The sequence below is a fragment of the Periplaneta americana genome, chromosome 3, assembly GCF_040183065.1.
Source record: "Periplaneta americana isolate PAMFEO1 chromosome 3, P.americana_PAMFEO1_priV1, whole genome shotgun sequence".
Taxonomy (NCBI): domain Eukaryota; kingdom Metazoa; phylum Arthropoda; class Insecta; order Blattodea; family Blattidae; genus Periplaneta; species Periplaneta americana.
Window position 1 is genome coordinate 185,374,900 of NC_091119.1, and position 24,417 is coordinate 185,399,316.

The following is a 24,417-nucleotide window of genomic DNA, read 5'->3' on the forward strand; positions in this document are numbered from 1 at the left end:
TCGCTTTCCCGGCACAGTCTGCAGCGTGTCACCGTATAATTCAAGACTTTTAGCTTCATTTCTGTTGTCCAGGCGGCGTTCTAAGGGGAAGGACACGGTCAATACTTCTGAGCTTTTATCCCTATTCCAAGAATTCACCTACACAACGTTCCTGCAGATTTCACTTCCGATTGTTGTAGCCGTTTGTATAAGAAATATAGCTATAGAAACTTCAATATCCTCCCACACCAGACAAGGGAATGATGTTTTATTTGTATTCTGTTATTTTCTGATGAAATGAAAGTGAAAGATGGAATACCACCAGAAATATAGACCTACACATATTAAGAATTAATTTTATTCCGTAAAGTACACATTTTTTATTACTTACTTATTTGTTTCTGCATTTCTTATTCCGGGCAAACGAGAAATTCCAATGAAAAAGTATTTTTCAGAAATATTTGTTTATTATTAATGTAAGATGTAGATAACTCTCTAAATTTAAATATTCTAAGGTGCTATTCATAGACATTTTGCTAGTCCGCGCTACGAGCGTGCTAAACTAGCTCCGGCTATCGACTGGTTACTTGTACAGGATTCATATCATATCATATATCATATCATATCATATCATATCATATCATATCATATCATATCATATCATATCATATCATATATCATATCATATCATATCATATCATATCATATCATATCATATCATATCATATCATATCATATCTTAATATCATATACCATATCATACCATATCATATATCATATCATAACATATCATATCCTACCATATCATATCATATATCATATCACATCATATCATATCATATCATATCATATCATATCATATATATCATATCATACCATTCATATCATACCATATCATATCATACCATATCATATATCATACCATACCATATCATATCATATCATATCATACCATATCATATCATACCATACCATACCATACCATACCATATCATATCATATATCATATTATATCATACCATACCATACCATACCATACCATATCATATATCATATCATATCATATCATATCATATCATATCATATCATATCATATCGTATCATATCATATCATATCATATTATATCATATCGCTAACACTGGTTTATGAATACGAAAAACTTTAGTTCGCTGATCATCCACAGGAAGCCCGCGCTAAGAATGTCTATGAATACGGCCCCTAATGTTTTATTTTCCTTACTTACTTACAAATGGCTTTTAAGGAACCCGCAGGTTCATTGCCGCCCTCACATAAGCCCGCCATTGGTCCCTATCCTGTGCAAGATTAATCCAGTCCCTATCATCATATCCCACCTTCCTCAAATCAATTTTAATATTATCCTCCCATCTACATCTCGGCCTCTCCAAAGGTATTTTTTCCTCCGGTCTTAACACACTATATGCATTTCTGGGTTCGCCCATACGTGCTACATGCCCTGCCCATCTCAAACGTATGGATTTAATGTTGTTAATTTTGTCAGGTGATGAATACAATGCGTGCAGTTCTGCGTTGTGTAACTTTCTCCATTCTCCTGTAACTTCATCTCTCTTAGCCCTAAATATTTTCCTGAGAACCTTTTTCTCAAACACCCTTAATCTCTGTTCCTCTCTCAAAATGAGAGTCAAAATTTCATAACTATACAGAACAACCGGTAATATAAATTTTTTATAAATTCTAACTTTCAGATTAATGTTTTATTTTAGAAAGAAAAATATTTTACAAGTTTTATGGGCATTGAATCTAAGTGGTCTTGGCTAGGTAATAGGTACAGTTTTGTTTCCCTAAAGTTTGCAGTATTTATTTATGGATCAGCTGTTAATGTATGTTTTTCAAGGAGCTATTGTTAAAATATTTTGAGAGTCTGCAATCTTAATTCCAGAGCTCCAGGATCAAGGAACATTTTTCTCTGTACTGTATTATTTCTGACATTTATTTTAAATAGTTTATGTTAATAACAATTAGTCTTATAGTTCAAATGATTATTTTAACTTGGAAATATCACAGTTATTTTGAAATGAAAGACATTGACTCATCTGTAACAACCGTGAGAAAAGTGTGTGACATCCCTGACATGAAAGAAACAGCTGTAAAATATTTACCGATTATGTGTTCATGAACTAATTGGATGCCATGAGATTTGCATTGCTTTCACATGGACACTATGAGAATGAATATCTTTTTCCTTGACCTGAGTTTTACACTTTTTGTTAATAAGGTGTGGAATAAGTTCAGAAATCTTGTAACATCCATGATGGAATATTTTCTTTATTTTCTGTAATAATAATAAATTTTATTCAACAACTTTCTTCTGTAAAATAATACTAATCGAAATTGATTTTAATAATAATAGTTGACAAAAGTAATTTCAGTTTCAATATATAGAGTTAGAAAATAGTAAAAATGTAACATCCGTGACAACTGGAATGGCTGCATGGTAGTTTGAATTTGTTATTATTTACGTAAACAATGATGCACAATGAGGCTAACACAAAAAAATTATCTTCGTAGTTATTTCGCGCTATATTCACATTGATTTGAAGCGATCTATTAAAGAATGTATTCCAGACTAATTTATAAACATGTTAAACGAATTATCCTTACACCAAAAGCGGATGCTTCCCGAACCAGATGATAGTTTTTTTAATTATTCCGACACAGTAGCGATTGAGAAATATGTTAAAGCTATTATCCTTGCAACAAATATATGTACAGTATTTTAGTTATTAAAATAGAATTACAATTATGAAATATGTTAAACGAATTATCCTTGCACCAAAAAATTATGGTTCCTCGATCAAAAATGATCTTATTTTAATTATTTAATTGCTTCATAGTTTCATCCGGTGGTTGCTTAAGAGTAGGCTTCGTAATTCAGCTACCTGTAAGCTGGAATGAAGTTGCTTGATTCGAAGTATATGTGACGTCACAGCACAGGTATAGGTATGTTAGTATACAAAATAGTTACGCACGCTCTGCCTTTCGCTATAATAAGACGAAGCCGGGACGCAGTCTTAGTGAGTAGTCTCATCGATCACTGCTCTTACTAGTCGTATTGTTTAAATAACTACATCTTTGTGGCTGATTGTAGGTTCATTACAGAGGTAAAATGCCTTACGTAAGACACTCAAGCGTGTAATATTGCAGGGCATAGTTAAGTATATTTGAACTAATATTTTCACTGTAAATATAAACAACATTACATATAAATTGTGTAAAATAAATCTAAAAGTGAAAAAAACAGTACACTCAAAGACACTGCTATTTTATCAAAAGGCAAGAAAATGTGTTTAACATAATCCGAAAGAACCAGTACCATCAAAATCTGAAAATTATTAAGATATTAACTCGACGTTTAGCGTGGATTTGTGTAGCCTGCCATGATGTTCAGTGCCAACATCCCAATTAATAAATTATATAATCTACATTTCTAGAAAAATACATTGTAAATTAGTGGGTTTTCAGTGATGAGCGACATATGCAATGTCCTAATGAAACATGAAAAAAATATCAGTCAATATGGATTCTTGTACTAAATCATGTACCAATAACGTCATGTGTTATTGAAAGAATTTCTTGTGATATAAAATCATTGCAAGTGACATCCGCATATGTTCAAGTTCCGTAACTTACGAATGCACGTTACTATTCAATGCAAAGATCACGACGAAAATGAACATCACGGCTCAAGCATGTGTGTACTACAGGGACATCATTTTATTTTTACTTCAATTTTTATTGTACCTGAGTTTTTGAATGTACTTCCCTCCCACCCCTTCTACTAAGGAAGTTCCAACTCCACACAGAAACAAGACCGCAGATAGTAAGCAGTACTGAGTTACTGAGTATAGTACGTTCCAGAAATATTGCCGCGTATTCCAGTGACGAAAGAGCTTTCAATATTGAATCATATTTTCGCACAGGTACTGTCCGTTTGCCTACGTCGCATCCCGATTTCCCCCACCTGCTTCTGCTCGCCCCTCTGTAAAAGCTGGGCTATCTTAGCTCTTTTCTGAAAACATTAATTTCTCTTAGGAATTGGACGTTTACGTAATATTATACAGCTGTTTAATTTAACTTAAATAAAAGGGCATCGTTAAGTCATTAACTGTCACGTGATTTCCTCCCTTTCTACAATCCTGCGGCATAACCACTTGGACGGACAGTAGATAGCATGTCTGAGTAATTTTATATTTTCGGGTCGGGCAGAAGTGAAGATTGAATTCACAGTACGTAGAGTAGGTACAGAATTATTTCAACATGAGTTACTAGGACGAAGGACGAAACTGGCAATTGGAATTAGATGCAATAGTCTATAGTGCGATAATATGCACAAAAGAACTGAAGCCTGTATCGAAATGAACGGCCACCATTTTCAAAATTGTGTTTAAATATTCATATTATGATTATTTTTCAATTTAACTTCTTTCTCTATATTGTACGCTAATGTGTTGTAGACAGTATAATATACACTGCATAATGAATACGTTCGCATGGATAACTCATTTCGTGAGTAAAAACACTTATTCTTAATACAGTACTGTACTTTGATTAAAGAAAAACCTAATGAAAATTATCAAACTCAAAATCGCGATATTTCCTAGTTTACGTAAATGGATGAACTGCTTTTCTTCCTTCCTATACCTAGTAGAGTGATTTGTGTTTTACGCCAGTATCATCGAACTCCAGTCTTGGAGGGGGGAGCAAGCGGTGTTTCCGGTTCTCTAAAGGTATAGACAGGTTAATATTAAAAATGGTAGTAAAAATAAAATGATGTCCCTGTTGTATGCGTATAGCTTCAGAATGTCGGGAGTTGACTGTACTCCACGGGACACGAAGCGAAGAGCTGTTTGTTTATATTTTTATCTGTTACATCACCTGTGTTCGGCATACTATATACCCAATGTGTCTTTAACTTCAGTCTTTAGGTAGCTGGAATACGAAGTCTATTTATGAGATACTTATGGTTATTTGTATTTATTTATAACAGTAACCCATGCGTGCCCGAATATATATAGAATGAACTATAAGTAATGTCATTAATTTCAGGGGTTATTCTTTGAGATATTTCAAAGAAAAAATCATATAATTTTGCTTCCTTTTCAAGAAAAAATATTGTTTTACTTGAAACATTTCATAGCGTGTTTCGGGAAAGCTATTGATTTAATTCTCAATATGATCCGTCAGTTTAAGAGAGCAGAGTATTACGATAATAAATTATTGAAAGAACCTTAGTTTTGTCTTTTAATTGTGCACAAATTTGATCCGAATGGAATGTAATATTGTAAAATTCTTTTGCAGAACGAAAAGTTAACGATTATTTTGTTGATAACACAAACTTAAATGTAAGTGCAAATCATATTTATCTTAATTATATTAATCTAATTTATTTCCGTACAGACGTAATGGACAATCATAGGGATTTCCTGAAATCACCTGTTAATTTGTTTATTATACAGGGACATCATTTTATTTTTACTAATATTTTCAATATTAACCTGGCTACACCTTTGGATTAACGGTTGAAAACAGAAAACACCGTTTGCTACCCCTTCCACGAACGGAGTTCGATGATACTGACGTAAAATACAAACAAATCACTTTACTAGGTATAGGAGGGGAGAAAAATAGTTCGTCCATTTACGTAAACTAGGAAATGTCGCAAGTTTGAGTTTGATAATTTTCATTAGGTTTTTATTTAATCAAAATACAGTACAGTATTAACAATAAGTGTTTTTACTCACGAACTGAGTTACCCATGCGAACGTATTCATTATGCGGTGTATATTATACTGCCTACAGCACATTAGCGTACAATATAGAGAATGAAGTTAAATTGAAAAATAATCGTAATATTGATATTTAAACACATTTTTTAAAATGGTGGCCGTTCATTTCGATACAGGCTTTAGTTTATTTGTGCATATTATCGCACTATAGACTATTGCATCTAATTCCAATCACCAGTTTCGTCCTTCGTACTAGTAACTCATGTTGGACTAATTCTGTACCTACTCTACAAAAGAGTACCTTACGTAATGTATATTCAATCTTCACTTCTGTCTGATCCGAAAAGATAAAATTACTCAGACATGCTATCTACTGTCCGTTCAAGTAGTTATGTCGCAGGATCGTAGAAAGAGGGGAATCACATGACAGTTAATTACTTAACGAGGTCCTTTTATTTAAGTTATTTTAAACAGTTGTATAATATTACAACAGAAATTAATGTTTTCGGAAAAGAGCTAAGACAGCCCAGCCACTAGCTTTACAGAGGGGCGAGTAAAAGTAGGTGGGGGAAATCGGGATGCGACGTAGGCAAACGGACAGTACATATGCGAAAATATGATTCAATATTGAAACCTCTTTCGTCACTGGAAAACGCGAACTTATTTCTGGAACGTACTATACTAACGCGGAGTAGCTCACCGCATTAGTGAAACAGAGCTACCCTCTAGCAGGAGCCCTTTGCCCTACAAGGGACATATTAGGCTATTATTATTATTATTATTATTATTATTATTATTACTCACTAACTCAGTACTAGGCTAAATGCGACCTTGTTTCTGTGTGGAGGACAGTTGGAACTTCATTAGTAGAAGGGATGGGAGTGAAGTACATACAAAAACTCAGGTACAATAAAAATTGAAGTAAAAATAAAATGATGTCCCTGTATATGTCGTTAGGGAGAATATACAGCGCAAATACCTAAAAGGATGTAAAACCTTGTATTGATAGAGTTACTTTTGGTCAACTGACAAACACTTCCTTTCATATGCTGTGAAGTACGACTGTAGAACTGGAGCAGTCGTGGGAGTGACATAAGATTTCTCCCTGCCGTCTGACGTAAAGAACTATTTATTATCTTACAAGTGTGTAGTTTATTACTTTTATATAAATCACGCCTTCAGAACTTCACACAGCTCTCCGTGCTGGATAACACGACTGTAAAATATGACCAAGCGCGTACGGTGTGGGCTGTGAACACCACATAAAATCTTTGAGACAGAACAATAATTTTGTTTCTTTGTATTTCCTTCCTGAGTTGAAAGATTTAAAACATTATATTCTAAGAACTGCAACACAAGGAGGAAATAATATAAAGGGCATTCATCACTAGTGACATTTGTCAGGATATTTCGATTCGTGATTAATGTTATCATACCAGCGTCATCTTCATCATTATCAGCAGCACCGCCATCGACCTTGGCGTCTAGTAGAATTTTGCGATATCTATCTATCTATCTATCTATCTATCTATCTATCTATCTATCTATCTATCTATCTATCTATCTATCTATCTATCTATCTATCTATCTATCTATCTATCTATCTATCTATCTATCTATCTATCTATCTATCTATCTATCTATCTATCTATCTATCTATCTATCTATCTATCTATCTATCTATCTATCTATCTATCTATCTATCTGTCTATCTGTCTGTCTGTCTGTCTGTCTATATCTGTCTATCTCTTCTATCTATCTATCTATCTATCTATCTATCTGTCTGTCTATCTATCTGTCTGTCTGTCTGTCTGTCTGTCTGTCTGTCTGCCTGCCTGCCTGCCTGCCTGCCTGCCTGCCTGCCTGCCTGCCTGCCTGCCTGCCTGCCTGCCTGCCTGCCTGCCTGCCTGCCTGCCTGCCTGCCTGCCTGCCTGCCTGCCTGCCTGCCTGCCTGCCTGCCTGCCTGCCTGCCTGCCTGCCTGCCTGCCTGCCTGTCTATCTATCTATCTATCTATCTATCTATCTATCTATCTATCTATCTATCTATCTATCTATCTATCTATCTATCTATCTATCTATCTATCTATCTATCTATCTATGTATTTATTTATTTATTATTTATTTTATTGCTAGTAAGTATGAAATGAATACAAGTTAATAAATGCAATGAAAGGTGAACTAGCCCACTCCTGAATGAGTAAGACTCGTGCTCAGGAGGGGATTCCTATGCAGACAAGAATAAAATTAAAATTGAAAGTGAATACAGATTAAATAGTGTTTAATATGTTTAGACCCAAACTATAAATATGAAACAATATAAACTGCCTAAAAATACTGGTGGTCAGACACCGGCAAATCAGACAATACTCACGTCCGTAAATGCCTGCTGTCAGGCTATGTCTATTTTTTTAAGAAAAGTAAATGCAACATGTGGCATAGCGTAAACAGCAGTACACACTGCTTCTCTTCACTGGCTTGAAGAGCTATGAGTCTGATTAGGCCTATACCTGAGGTATCCTGACTGCAGCGTTGCCAGCTGTCTGTTACTGAAGTTCACGAGTGAAATTTGCAATTCCTTTTCACCTAATTATTCGAAAACTGTTTTTACTGCTGAAACATGGTCATGAATATCGCATTCTACATTACTCTACAAAAAATCTTAATTTTAAGCAAAGTATGTCATGAAATGAGCAATCAAAATTTAAAAGAAAAAGCCATTCTTTACCGAAAACCTTAAAGAAAGTAACAAAATTGCATTATTTATTATGGTTTATTGTTCTTCATACTTGTAGGAATAACATCTGAGAAGGACTGTAATACGTTCCCTTCTACATTGTGTTAGAATTTTTCGACAAATATCACCATCACCTCTAACACCACAACCAGAGAGAGAGAGAGAGAGAGAGAGAGACAGAGAGAGAGATTCTCGATAATAGCACTAGTAAAACACCACCAAAATAACAGCATCTCCTTCCTTCTTAACCCACTTCTTCTCTTTGTATCAGTATATTTCTTCCTTTATTTTTGGTTCTGTATTTATTTTTATATTTATTGTCTCTACTTACACCTACTTTTATACCCTTTATTCTGCTGTTTTACTATCCGGAACTTGAAATTCATATCGCTATATCTTGGTTAGGTCTGTGCAGAATATAACGTTGTCTAGTGACCTCATTGCAAGGATTTCCTATTCTCTACCGTAGTAAAATAGTAGACACTCCGTTAAGCACCAGATTAGAATATCAGTTTTCTACGCCGGATAACTAAGGATCAAATTTCGGTGAGTTCAAATGGAAAATGTACTACGTACGTTCTAGCAGATTTTCTCAAAATTTTTTTTTCAAGCAATTCAACGTTCCCTTATAATTCACAATAAGTTACATTACTGATACAAAAAAAAACAAAGGAAAACACGGTCACATACTTATGAGAATAATAAAATTACATGATATTCATATTGCAAAAAGGAAACCGGAGAGAGAGATTGTGAATTCGCATCTAAATGTTCAGAGGACATTTATTTTTGATTTAGATGTTTTAATGCTATGACCTTATTTTAATTGTTTAATGCAAAATATTCTAAAATAATTTATTTAAAGTCTTTTCTTTCAATGGAACAGTGAGCTCGTCGTGAAATTTTAGACATATAAAAATTACACAGTCAATTTTTTAATCTTCATGTACACAATGATAACATTTTTCCCCTTGAAATTATTCAAGTCAGATTTACAGGAATCTATACCCGAAAGTCAGATTTGTATAATGTACGTTGCTCTTCGTTAACAGAAGAGCACAAATTGAAGACCTCCCTCAAAGAAGGTTGTATATCATATACTTTTTCATATGATGTACAACCTTCTTTGAGGGAGGTCTTCAATTTAAGTCACACAGAGCTTGGTGTGCTCTCAATGTTGGTCTCTGATGTCTTGTCAACCCTTTCAGGTATGTGGATATAAAAGAGAATAATATTGAACCTAGGTCTGGTAGAGTTCCTGGGTAGCTGAGTTGGTGCGCTGAGCCAAAGGTTCCGGATTCGATACCCAGTCCCGAAACAATTTTTGCCTTGAAACTATTCAATGATAGCATAATTTGCTACATTCCTATGAGTAGGGCAATACGCTTGCTAATGATGTTTAACTTTGAAGTACTGAGTACGTAAATGCCTGATTTTGGATTATGGGATAATGAGAACATTGGTATTTAAGTCTTCAGGAATGGGTAAATGAGTTTACTTTGATGCTTAATTCTTCAGGAATGAGTAAATGAGTATACTTTGGTACTTAAGTCTTCAGGAATGGGTAAATGAATATACTTTGATGCTTAATTATTCAGGAATGGTTAAATGAGTTTACTTTGATGCTTAATTCTTCAGGAATGGATAAATGAGTATACTTTGAAGATTAAGTCTTCAAGAATGGGTAAATGAGTATACTTTGATGCTTAATTCTTCGGGAATAGGTAAATGAGTATACTTCGATGCTGAAGTCTTCAAGAATGCAACAAAGCTCTGTTTACGGATTAACATATCTTTCTATCTCTTCTTTACAGATATCTGAAGTGCTGATGTCTGCGACAAACCGCTGGCAAGTTCGAAGCTGAGGAGATGGAAGTTCTCGTCGACAAGAGCTGACCGCCACGTTATCCGTGTTACTATAGTGTTATTCGTGTGTTTCTCGTGAACGGCCGCAAAATGGAAACACAAGCGTGTTACTACCACATCACCCTTCTCATCCTGTTCTTGCAGCAGTGGGTGGTGCCTTGCAGATCGCAGGTTGCGTGGACTCCCATTTATGTCGACGGCAACAGTGAGTACTTCCTTCACATATATTTATTACAACTGATATCCCACTGTTCCATTTTGAATTAGAACTTTCAGCACTTGTTTTAACGTCCACGACGTTATAGGTTTGTCTGTCAAGCCTAAGGCAGGCAATTTTTACTGTTTTAATAATTTGTGGTACTATATAGGTAATGATACGAAATGGAAATATAAACATTGGAAGCTTATCCTTTCAAAAGGCGGAAAAATTCAAATACTTTCGAGGAGCAGTAACAAATATAAATGACACTCGAGAAGAAATTAAACGCAGAATAAATATGGGAAATGCTTGTTACTATTCGGTTGAGAAGCTTTTGTGATTCAGTCTGTTCTAAAAAAAATTAAAGTTAGAATTTATAAAACAGTTACATTACCGGTTGTTTTGCATGGTTGTGAAACTTGGACTCTCACTCTGAGAGAGGAACAGAGGTTAAGAGTGTTCGAGAATAAGTTGCTTAAGAAAATATTTGGAGCTAAAAGGGATCAAATTAAGGAGAATGGACAAAAGTTACACAGCGCAGAACTACAAGCATTGTATCCATCGCCTAACGTAACTGGGAAAATTAAATCCCGACTATGATCTGGGCGTAGTACGTAGGGGAGAGTCGGGTAGTATCAGACATCGGGTAATATCGGACAGTGAGTTTCTTTCGTCTACCACACGATGATAGTACCTGATTGACATGGTTACGTTTCTGTGATGTCGCATACAGAAACGTAACCATGTCATTCAGGTACTACCATATCGTGGTAGATGAAATAAACGCACTGTCCGATATTACCCGATGTCCGATACTACCCAACTCTCCCTTATGGGTGAATCCAGAAATGCATATAGAGTGTTAGTTGGAAGATCTGAGGGGGAAAAAGACCTTTGGTGAGGCCGAGACGTAGATGGAAGTATAATATTCAAATTGATTTGATTGGATGGATGGATGGATGGATGGATGGATGGATGGATGGATGGATGGATACCGGTCAAACGTTTTCGATTACCTATCACAAGTATGGATTTGTGGTTAAAACAGGGATTTCGTTCTGAATATCCTAACATATCATAATGCTAGAAAGAGAGAAAATATTTATTTCGTTGATTTATTTAGTTTTTCCGATGCGTTTGTTCAGTGAAATAAAGTATATAGTTGTTTTCATAGTTGATCGAAAACTTTTGACAGATAATGTATATGGATGGATGGATGAATGAATTCAGAAGTAGGCATATGGGTGGATTAGAGCATAGATCAAGGCTGGACACACAGAGCGGACTCTACTCTCTTACGGAGAGTCATATGACTTCTCTTCAACCCCTTTCTTTCTCGCCGAACACCGCGCAGCGTTGATGCCGTGACGGATGAATATTAAGCTTCCCTGTTTAGAGTTTGGATTCGCTCCCGGTGCCCAGCACTGGCGTAGATGGATGGGGATGGATTCACAGTTAGGCATATGGATGGATTAGAGCGTAGATAGGCATATGGATGGATGGATTAATTCAAAATTATGTATATGGATGGATTAGATGTAGATGGGTAGATAGGTATATGGATGGATGGATACATCGATCGTCAAAAGATAGAATATACGAATGAGTAATAGATGAATAGCATATATTTCTCTTTCTCTCTCTGTGAAGCTCTAATTGCTTCGTAGTGCATGATTAGTGTATTTCCTACCCGTCTTTCTATCAAGCCGCATGTAATGTTATTTGTGGTACATTCATAGCCTATTTATTTACTCTGGATCATTGATTTATGTAATTTTCTTGAGTTCTTCACTATCCATTTAAAAAGCTTTATTTCTCTTTCTCACTCTTGCTTTGACTAAAGGCCCATTGACAATAAAAATTTAACGTAATATATGTAATAACATAAAACTTAAACCTGTAAAATTACTGGGATGTAGGCATTCACAATGAAAGACGCAAACTTGAGTATTAGCCAATCAGAAAAGAGAGCAAGTGAAAGCATGACAGCTGACTCAAAATGGCTGATTGTATCGTTCTCGTAACAAATTCTTTCTTGACTGACAAACATGAACAGTAGTGGCAAAAATAAAACGGATCAACCCTTGTAGCTGATTTCAGAGCCTTGTTCACTCCAGAGCACGATAGACTGGTAACTAAGACTTTCGTGGTTCGAATCCTGCCTGGGAAGGAAACTTTTTTTTCTTTCCTTATTCAAATTTATTCGCAATACTTTTCGATTGCTGGTAAAATTCATGTTCTGGGAATAATAAGTTAATTAAGTAGTAAAATATCGCTGCAATCTAAAAGTATTGGGAATAAATTTGAATAAGGAACAAAAAAAGTTTCCTTCCCAGGCAGAATTCGAACCACGAAAGTCTTAGTTACCAGTCTACCGAGCTCTGGAGTGGACAAGGCTCTGAAATCAGCTACAAGGGTCGGTTCGGTTTTTTTTTTGCCACTACTGTACTCTAACAAAATACAGAACTTTCTTATAAAATAAAAATAAAAATTTCAGAATATTGTCTTATTTTACGACATTCATGACGGACGAAACAATAGAAATAAATTACCAAAACGTTGCAAAACATTACAAAGCGAAATAGATTAATATCATTCTTTGATTAACATTGATATAGATCACATTTTTTATTTTCACAGTTCAATTCACATTAAATTGATGCGCATGCATTAGATTTTAACGCTGCATCTTTCTACGACCTGATTTTCTTGTCATACAAAGAGAGATGTGTCTGGTAAGTCGGTACTAATCGACGCCAATGTACAACTGCGAATAACAGCAGTAGTGCGTCCTGATTGGCTGATTTCTTGCGTTTTGCATAACCGTAAACGAAGAAGCTTCTGTGATAATGTGTGTAGCTTTTATGTTTACGTTTAATTTTAATTAGGAACTTTGTGTTGGAGAGAGGAAGATAGAAAATGAATGAATGAATGAATGAATGAATGAATGAATGAATGAATGAATGAAGTGCATTTATTGATACACAATTATACAAACTCATGTACACAAGATCCTTCGCAGGAGTCCGTACGGCCATTCGTGCTATAACTATGCACAGTTTGAATCTTCAAAGAAAACAAAAATAATACCACCAATTTCACAAAAATAATAAAAATACAATAAATGTATGTATGTATGTATGTATGTATGTATGTATGTATGTATGTATGTATGTATTTATTTATTCACACTGCAAATGGGTATATACCCAGTGGCAGTGGTAACTAATTACACTCAATAATGACAATTAATAATAAACACAACTAATAAAAAACAATAATAATAATATAATAATAATAATAATAATAATAACAATAACAATAACAAGGAGCATCCTAAATTAAATGAAGCATGGTCATTTAAAATAACATTTAAAGTAAATCTAATTCGTATCTTAACCCTAAGTTCGAACTAAGACCCACGCGTGTGACAGGTTCATACCTGCACAAGTACCTTTCGGCACCACACTTATTTCGCTGTCAACTCACTGCACTGATTCTACCTGATTTCACTAACACTTGTAACCATTTCACTGTTCAAATACTTTGCACAGCCACTTCACTGACACCAACACACTTCACTTGCACAATAGACTTCACTGACTCTACACACTTCACTGACACAACACACTTCCTCACTGATAGAACACTTCAAATAACAAGATATCAATTACACACTTTAAGTAGTGTGTATAATATACTACCGTCTATTAGTAAAGTCCTTAAGCCTATTTTTAAATACATTTTTGGTTATTGGTAAAGCCTTTAGTAAGTCTGTAGGTAAAACATTCCAGTCCCTGATAGTACGATTGAGAAAAGAAAACTTTCCAGTGTCCGTCCTCTGTCTTCTTTCCCTCAATTTATATGAGTGGTCGTTCCTTGAAGAGTAAGTTGGCGGCTGCAACATATTTTTTATTTCTCTCCAGGCAGGCTCACCTCTGTATGTTTTGAACATTGCGCATAAAATATGAAAGAAAAAAAAACAGTGAGACATATATAAAACAATTCAATTCAATTCCTTATTGAAATTGCAATAAATAATCCAAATAATAAATATAAAAGTACGACAAAAACGGAAAAAGAAAACCAAACGACAGAACCGTCCTACCAGAATGTAATGGGAGAAATCTACGTCAATGCATGAAATATGTAACCCTTTTAAAATTGAATCATCTAAATTAAAAAGTCCGTGTTTAACCCGCTATATAGTATTATTTTCAAGTTAACTCTTAAATGAAATTCCTATTAGGTACAACATGTTTGTCTAGATATCACATTTAACTGAACTGCAAATCGATAGTTTATTGGCCTTAAAATGGCCTCGAATAAATGCATTAAGTACCCTATGTAAGCCCTCATGTGTACAAATCTGCATATTTATGCACATAATTTCCCGATAACCGCCTGAATAATTTGCCTGTCACCATCTGATTTTTAACACTGACTGACAGAGCGATAGAAAAGCTGTAATTCATTGACAGCGCAGTTCAGAGGAGGGAAATATACAGGATGATTTTTAAAAAAGTGTAAATAATTTACGGTAAAAATAAACTGGCATATACCAGGAACATTAATGTAGTAAGTAGACCCGTTTAATACCTATAACAATGGGTGGGCAACTCGTGCTCTCAAAGTGTCAACACACTCTCAGTGCAGGTAGAACGGACTCTGTACTAGCTGTACTGTCTGTGTGCGGTTCTTTCAAGACACAAGTTCGATCGCGTCTACAGTAAGTGGCGGCTCGTTTTAAGTGAAAAACAATATAATTCCCACACAATTTCCCTTAAGTTACGAGTAAAAAGAGAATTTTTTTGATTAAGAAGAGAGGTAAAGCTTGTATTCTATACACTTTCTTACGCATAATATTCTGTGTTACAAATAAACAGTGAAGGTTTTAGTAAAGAAATACTGTCTGCATCTGCTTTAGAACAGCTAAAGGTAAAAATGGGATATCAACAAGGGAGACTGAAATCAAATATCATTAACACGTTGTGCGTGCGAGTTACAGAATTGCATGGCATATAATCGACTAGGTAAGGGCATTTATTGATAAATTTGAAATGTGGTAGTATCATGTAGAACACACACAACTTCACTTTCTTTGACTATAAACTATCTTGAAGAGTGATAAGAAAATCTTCTTATCAAATATAAGACCCTACTTCAAGACCTACAGCAGAATTCACTGCTAAGTTTGTAGAAACAGTGACAATTGACAAGGAATCGAAATTTTTCTGAAATCTTTTTTGCTTACGCCGATAGAAAATCCTGAAAATTTATAGCTTGAATTAATAAATCTACAGAAAAGCACGTCACTCAGATTCCAGCAAAATCAAGAATCGAACTGTTCGTAATGTTGCCTAAGTCAGAATTTCCAAATATACTCTTTGCTTCCATATATACTGTATGTGCTTGAGACCGAGTTTCATACAAGAAAGAAGTGTAAAAGCTCTCAAAGTAAAGAAAGAGCTCAGAAGTAAGCTTATTTCATCTGCCGTGACATGTAAAAAATACTTCCTTCAATTTGTTATTGTTTGCGAATATAGACTATTACCTTTCTGAGAACAGAGGAATACTCTTTAATGTATAGGCTAAAGACTTGTAAATTCTAGCGTTCTACGTTTCAAAGAAGACATATAACAAGAAATACTAACAAATAGTGTAATAATAAATAAGTGTTGCAGCTATATTTGTTGTATCTTGAAAATGTTGTATTCAGTTTGTGTTTCCAGTACTAAACTAATTTACAAAGCTAGAAAATAATATAATTCTGTTATGTGTTCAGGTATAGTCTGTCTAAAATTACTGTAATTACTGTATCATGCGTCATTCTGAAATTCAAATCATGGAATAGATATCACGATCACCTGCATGAGCCGCCAGAGCGCACCGTGGCTTTAGTAGCGAAACTACAAACAACTTGTAACTGCTGCGGCTGGCTCCGTTTGCCTTTCTCTCTTTCAAGGTTTTTTTAGCACTTTGGGAGCACGAGTTGCCCATCCATGACTACAACAGAATGATCGTAATTCGTTCGCGCATAAAAAAAACTCCACAACCAGTCGTCTTTGGTTGTCCTACGGTTGCCATACTGGCCGTATATCCTAGTTTCGCGTGTCCAAACCCAGATGAGGTCGATGAGTTTTAAAAGTGATATAATCCATAGTAGCCTACGAGCCTAAATTCTTCCAGCAGGAAAGTAAATCCTAGAGGTTCATGTTGTACATTTATAGCAAGTAATATCACTATCTATGACTATCTTTGCAAATTACTCATACATTATTCACCCATGTTGAATTTTCATCCTGAATAATCTATGCAGTTCAAACGCGCTGTTAGATAAAATAATACTTCTGTCTCGTCAGCACGAACCACCATCGAGCAATATATAACCAAATACTAGTCTCCCTCACAATGAAAAAATTACTCCAACAACACTCTTTATTTCGATGAAAGAGTACGATGAAAGAGTAATGGAAAAATTCTCTCCGGCACCGGGATTTGAACCCGGATTTTCAGCTCTACGTGCTGATGCTTTATCCACTAAGCCACACCGGATACCCATCTCGGTGTCGGACAGAATCGTCTCAGTTTAAGTTCCAACTCTCGGGTTCCCTCTAGTGGCCGCCCTCTGCACTACGTCGTAGATGTCTATGAACGCAGGACTGAAGTCCACACATGTTCTGAGGTGCACTCGTTATGAGTGACTAGTTGGCCGGATCCGACGGAATAAGCGCCGTCTTAAGTCACGAAGTGATTTACGCATATCATATATATTATTTTAATGTACCGAAGTACATATGATATTTCCATGCATATATTCTGCGTCATCATACGATGAAAGAGTAATGAAACGGTGTGGCTTAGTGGATAAAGCATCAGCACGTAGAGCTGAAAACCCGGGTTCAAATCCCGGTGCCGGAGAGAATTTTTCTCCGTTCCATTACTCTTTCATCGTATGATGACGCAGAATATCTGCATGGAAATATCATATGTACTTCGGTACATTAAAGTAATGTATACTCTTTATTTCGCAATACAGTTTCCCTCATCTTATAAAAAAATTGCAACAAGGAACAGGACCAGTAAATAATGTTTTGTTTGTTTGTTTGTTTGTTTGTTTGTTTGTTTGTTACTTTATAAAATAATCCTTGGTCAAGTTTGAACAAATTTAATTCAAAACTTGTGTGTATGCTATAATACCTTTTATCTATTGAAAATTCAAATTTATGTAGTTATCAAGGAAAATTTTATTATATGAAATGTTAATTGTCGCAATAATTTATTCCAACTACAAATAATGTTAAAGATAAAGAAGCAAAACTTTCGAATCTTATAAAATTGAAAAAAAAAAAAGTGTTTTATTTAACGACGTTCGCAACTGCCGGTGTGCCGAAATTTGGTCCCTCAAGAGTTCTTTTAAATGCCACTAAATCTAGTGACATGAGCCTGTCGCATTTAAGCACACTTAAATGCCATCGACCTGGTCCGGGATCGAACCCGCAACTTCGGGCACAGAAATCCAGCGCTATACCGCCTGAGCCACCCAGGGCGACGAATCTTATAAATTTTGATAAATAGTTTGGTTCTTGAAAAGGTCAGTTTCGTGGTCCATGTTGCCTTAATAAACAAACATATAATATTTACTTGCAAGTCAAGCTTTCAGGTATAGCTTCCTGTAAAGTTGATTTGAATAACGTTAAACCAAAGGTCCCGGGTTCGATGCCCGGCCCCGGAACAATTTTTCCCTCCAAATTATTCAAATAGACTTTACAGAGGGTTATACCTGAAAGCTTGACTTGCATAATACACGTCACTGTTCATTAACAGAAAACTACAGTTTAAGTCACACGGAATTAGTGTGCACTCAATGTTGGTTGCTTGATGGTTGTCAGCCCACTCTGAGGTCTGTGGATATAGAGGGAAAAATTGGATCGGTGTCTGGTAGAGTTCCCGGGTAGCTTAGTTGGTAGAGCGTTGGTACGTTAAACCAAAGGTCCCGGGTTCGATGCCCGGCCCCGGAACAATGTTTCCCTCAAAATTATTCATATATTTACTTTTTAAAAATAACTGTAAGGATATATGTTTAACGATCGGGAAGTTTTGTGACTCTTTTCACAGGTTGGACATAAAACCTAGATAAACCTAAAATGGTATTTTTAAAAACCTAAAAATCCGGTCCCTAGTTATCGCTTGTTTTTTTTTTTTTTTTTTCCTATAAATATATTACGGCTATGAAAAGTATCCGGTTAATAATGAGCTTTCTATAAATAGAAGAAACAATTTCAAATGCGTAACTATCTCGTTTCTCGTTAACAAATGCGATGTTGGATGTGGGCGTCCTGTAGACCTATATATCGATGTGCAGCGGGCCGATACGCCTAGGAGCAGCGTCACACATTTGTCACTACGTGTAATCTGCAGGACAAGTTCATATTTTAGCACTCTGGCACCTGGACGACAGCACCCTAATCTCATGAACCTTGTTACAGGGTTGGGGGGTCACATGTAACACGCTATCTGCGAGGTATTGTGACGTATCATTCCGACGGTCACGTGGTCCTCATACATCATCCCTAGTTACTCTGTTTGCCTCGTTTTCGACCGGTGCCGTCCAAAGTTCCAGTCCGCCCATGCCCAGAAGTAAGAAGTAACCAGTGCAATATCATTCACAGTTTTACAGACATACCCAGTGTTAGTTTTTGTCGTCATTCTTACTACGTTAGTTCTGTTAGAGGTAAGCAATTATACGTTTCCATAAATATCTGCGGGTCTTTGAATCTTGTAGAATTACGGGGAGTTTTGAAGCAAGCCGTGAATTATGAATTGAAAATGTATTTAAGGGGAGGTAGAGGTGAAATTTGCGAACAAAACTGAAGAAAAAATGAAAATTTGTTTTTTTTTCATTTTTATTATCTTTATTTTGATATTTCGATGTTAGTTTTTGATTTTGTGCCCTTAAAAGTATGAAATTAAAACCAAGATAACTGTATTACTATATTATTCCCATAATAAACTAATACTTATCATTATTTATATACCTTCTCTGAACATATAAATAAAAATAAATATTGAAAATTTCTTACAATATTGGTGCATGGAGCATTTTATGTCAAACGATATAAAGTTTTATAAAATTATTAATATTTACAGAACTATTGTACTTAGAAAGTTGAAACTTGGTATGTCCATTACTAATAACATACTTAGTATCCATGATCAATTTCAAACAAAGCGGATAAATTTTGTGGATTTTGAAATATTCACCTCTGCCTCTCCTTAAGATATTTAAGCTTTCGTCAATTCCGTGAAATTTTTAATTTTAATTTTGACGTGCGATGTGGTTCAAAGATATCCCTTTGCCACTAAAATTTTAGATACTTCAAGGAGTTAGGTACAGCTTACAGCAGCAAAATTTTAGGAAATATTCAACATTTTTTTCCTCCATTACTGTATCTTGTACAATAATGAAAATTGGTATGTGTAAAACACTGTCCTTCTGCTATATGAAAAAAAATATTTTTACGGTTTAAAAAAAATATATATATATATATTTTTTTTTTTTTCAAACTTCATAATGTTGGCAGTTCACTGTGCAGCAATGAAGCGTTTCCCTCATAACTCACAAACCTGTTGTTAACTTCTTCATATTCTCTCTCTTTTATTTTATTGCTGAAAAACATGTTTACAATATCATGCTCTTTCAACTACATTCCTTAATAAATAATATATATATTTTTTTATTTTGTGTTAGAAGAAAATACTAATATTTGACCATTTTTGTTAAAGAATTTATTTTTATCAGACAATCTATCAAAGGTAGAGAAGTGATCTTGCATCATATTGTAGATATGACATGCATAAATACACACAAGTTTCATCACAGGATGTTGGATAGTTTTTGAGTTATGTAGGAAACGCTTCATCACTGCACAGTGAACTGTATTTTGGAAGAAAGAAAAAGGAAATAATTTTTTTTAATCGTAAAATATTTTTCATGTAGCAGAAGGACAGTGTTTTACACATACTAATTTTCGTTATTGTACGAGATACAGTAATGGAGGAAAAAAATGTTGAATATTTCAAAAATTTTACTGCTGTAAGCTGTACTTAAACTCATAACTTACCTGGATGCACTTAACTCAATTTTTTATACAAATGTCACTTGTACCCCTTTGCATCTGTCCCCCTCGATTTTAATATCAAGAAAGTTTAGTTAGGAATACCAATCCGAATGCAAAAAGGTTGCAAGAATAAGGCCAAATCAATAAGATAATTCAAAGGCAACGATTATAAAATAGTTATGTATCTGACGATTTAATTTCATTAAATATTTCCCTTGAGCTATTAAGAAAATTAAATATTTGTTAGTACATGTCTATGTATTTTTATTCTGCATTTCGATGTATTTTTAGTCCTTTGTAAGACGTTTGTAGGGTAACGTTGGGGGATGTTGTAGAACAAATAAATCGCTATTTGTTAAAAGGGCGGAAGTTCAAAAATACAAATTTTACAGGAGAGACAAAAAACTGTCAAGGACATCCGCACTTTTAACGTAAATTATAAAATGTTATGTTGCATTTTATCCATTTTACTGGATTTTTTTAAAGTTCTTTTAACATAAATTGATGCGTCTATGGTATGAGAACACATTTCAATAAAAAATTAATTTAAAAAAAAAAGTGACTTTCGCCCTTTTAACAAATAGCGATTCAAATAGGCCTACCAAAGAACGTGCCCTTCATTACTTTGCTACGTTAACATTGGCGGTTTGACCGCAATTTCATTGGAGATCGGTAACAAAGTGTGTGATAGAGAAATGTGGCAACCGTGCATTCAGTGACGGTAGGAGCAAGTCGGAAGTAATATTACAGCGGGAAGGAGAAAATTCACGGCTACCAATGTCCCTCTGTGAACCTTTCGTGAAATTCCGTGCAGTACATAATTTTGCGACTTAACCACTACTGCTACGTTAACATGTATTGCAATGTTGCCACCTGTTCGTTTTTATTTTAATGAATATCTGAGAAACATCGATGTTTATATTCTAAGAAGCAAGGAACGTTGGAAAAAGAGCAATTTGGTTTCAGGAACGGAACAGGTATGAAAGATGTAATTAGACTGCTACGAATAATCGGTGAAAGATATCTAGAGAAAATTTAAGAAGTGTATGTAGTACAATGGACTCTCCTAAGTTTCACTGAACAGAATTGAAAGCTCAGTCCAACAAGGGTATGGGTGTGGCAGGTGAAATGAATACAAATTCTTGTTTGTTATCCAACAACGAAAACAGTATTGTACTTGCACATCTTGCCCGTCCCGAGACTTGTGTATGCGCTTCTAGTACCACAGTGGGTTTCGACAGTTCCGTCTCACAAACGGCACAATTCTCAAATAAAAAAAGAAGAGTTCATTAATTTAAAATTATATATTAAATATGGATGTCGTAATCAATAAAATATTCTGTTTTCCTTCAACAAAAGTATCACTACAAGACACAGAACCAATTCCCATTCAAATGGCAAATCCATTTCTTAGTGCCCGTATAGAGGCGTGTCTAATTCTCCTACGTAAGCAGTCGAACTATAGGATGTCGAACTTGTTTTCTGTCGAACTTAAGAGCCTGCACTGTATTTGTGGACATGCAGAAGTCTTTGACAAAGTGAATTGTAATGAATTTAAGGGAATTCCGAAGAAAATTGGTGAGGATTGCGAAGAGAGATGGCTGTTCAGTGATATTTATATGCAACAACGAGTCACAGTCAGAGAGGAGAAGAAGTGTCAGAAAAAAGAAGAGTAGGAAGAAGAGAAGAACAAGGATGTCTTTTATCACCTACCGTGTTTAACATCTACTGGAAGTATTTAGTGAAGAATTGTTTTCAGTGCATGGGAGGAGTAATAGTATGAGGAAAAAGAATAAAGTGCATAAGATTTGCTGATTATCTGGTGTTGTGAGCGGAAGAGGAGATATTAAGACGCGTGCTACTGGAGCTAAATGATAGCTATGAGCAGTATGGAATGAAGATAAATACAAACCAGACGAAGACAATAGTTATCTGAAGAAAAATATATAAGGGCTGTTCCATATGAAATCGATCAGTAAAAAACCTCACATTTTTTATACTCTAATTTTTTCCCTATTTACATATACAAGGTGCTGAGGACAGTGCATTTTCAAAAATATACTATCGAAAGTCAAACGGTTTTCGTATTATTGAGCGACAAATTTAGCGTATTTTATAAAAACAAGCCTCTTTCAACGCTCACAACTCTGGAACCGTTTACTGCAGAACATTGAACGAGAGCTCATTTTGAAGCTGACATTTGGTAGGTTATGATAATAAGTAATACTTATTTTTATTATATACAGAGAGACAGATAATCTGATTTTCCTTACTTTTAGACTTTTTGCCCATTTGTAAAAATAAAAAATATTGAGAAAAAACCTTGCGTTATTAAGAGGGATTCGGCATTGTTTGCTTAGTGGCGTGGCAATAAGTTTCGAGAGTGTTAAATTATTTTCACACGCCTAGACTTGAACGGTCCAGTACCGCACGCACTGGCCGAGAGATGAAGATAAGCGAGCGTTGGGATTCATTTTACTCCTGTGTTTTTGAAAACTTGTGATAAAGCTAGTCCAGCTATGCGCTACTAGACGAAACATCACGTGTTTGTCTCCTGGCCTTGCTTGCCTCGGCTAGCTCCCGCCTCACAGTCAGCTGGTTAATTCACGCGCGTACTATTTATTTCTTTTATTTGATATTTTCAATATTTTATTACCAACGGTGCACCAGTAAAAAATGTGTGTTTATTTGTACTTTCAATGCGGAATCTAACCATATATTTTAAAAATATTTTTTCGTGGGCAAAGGCGTCTTAATGAAGAAAAATCTCAATTTCTCCATTTCCATAAAAAGTGAGAAAAACTGTTTACATGTCAATATAAACTTTAATTTCTCAGAATCAAAATAAACCGTGAATTTGATGATTGGGTGAAAGGGTTTCGGAGCAACAACAGTTTAAAGTTGCTGATTTTATGAAAATACGATAAATTTAAATATTTTTAATTTTAACACTATGAAATTCTGATGCCTCAAACTTTGCACAAAGCATTGTATCACAGTTGTCAACGGACAGAAAAAGTTTCATTGTATTTAAAAATTGCAAGGTCAATTTTCTCTATATTTCGGTCGATTTGAGATGGAATAGCCCATAAGGTAAACTTACGAATTGGAAATGAGGCAGTGGAACATTTGGACAGGTTCAGATTCTTGAGGTGTGCTATAAGTAGTAATATGAGCTCCTGCCAAGAAGTGAAAAGGAGGATGGTAACGGAAAAAGAAGCTTTTAATAGGAAAAGGGGCATTTTCTGCTCAAGTTTAGGAAAAGAACTAAGGAAAAGATTAGCTCTGATTTGTGTGAAATGTGGAATTTTATGGGGTAGAGACATGAAAGTGAAGAGAAGCGACTGGAGTAAAGAGCACTATGATATTACACTTTTATTCAACTCCACTGCTAGATTCATCTTTAAAAAAGATCCTATTTAGTCCCATTCCACAAGGTATATCCATCGTCGGAATATGAACTCAGGTCCACGGCAGTCGTAACCAGCACTCTGCCTCCAGGGTGGCTTATATACTGTATTAATTACGCCACTTTGTGAAAAGCACTTGTCCTGTGAAAGACGGGACAAGCTCTCAAATATTCTTGAATTTCGTTGCAAGCTACTTGAGCGCAGAGTTATACGCTGGAAGTCTCCCCTAGCACGATCGCTAGGAAGCAGCCCTGAGCCTTTGCTTGTGTGCCGTAATTAAATGTAAATAATTCCATGTCCTTACAGGCTCCCCGCTCTAATGCAGAGATACGAGCTCTGGTC

The 24,417-nt window shown here is 35.2% G+C and overlaps 1 protein-coding gene across 4 annotated transcripts in view; it reads left to right on the forward strand.

Moving 5' to 3' along the window:
• Positions 1-24,417, forward strand: part of LOC138696913 (uncharacterized) — a 2,004,918-nt gene that overhangs the window by 1,609,682 nt on the left and 370,819 nt on the right. For all 4 annotated transcript variants that reach the window (XM_069822391.1, XM_069822394.1, XM_069822395.1 and 1 more), the window contains one exon: positions 10,294-10,550. In XM_069822391.1, the coding sequence (XP_069678492.1) occupies positions 10,436-10,550 (115 nt within the window). In that variant the 5' untranslated portion in view covers positions 10,294-10,435. The remainder of the gene's footprint in view (positions 1-10,293; positions 10,551-24,417) is intronic.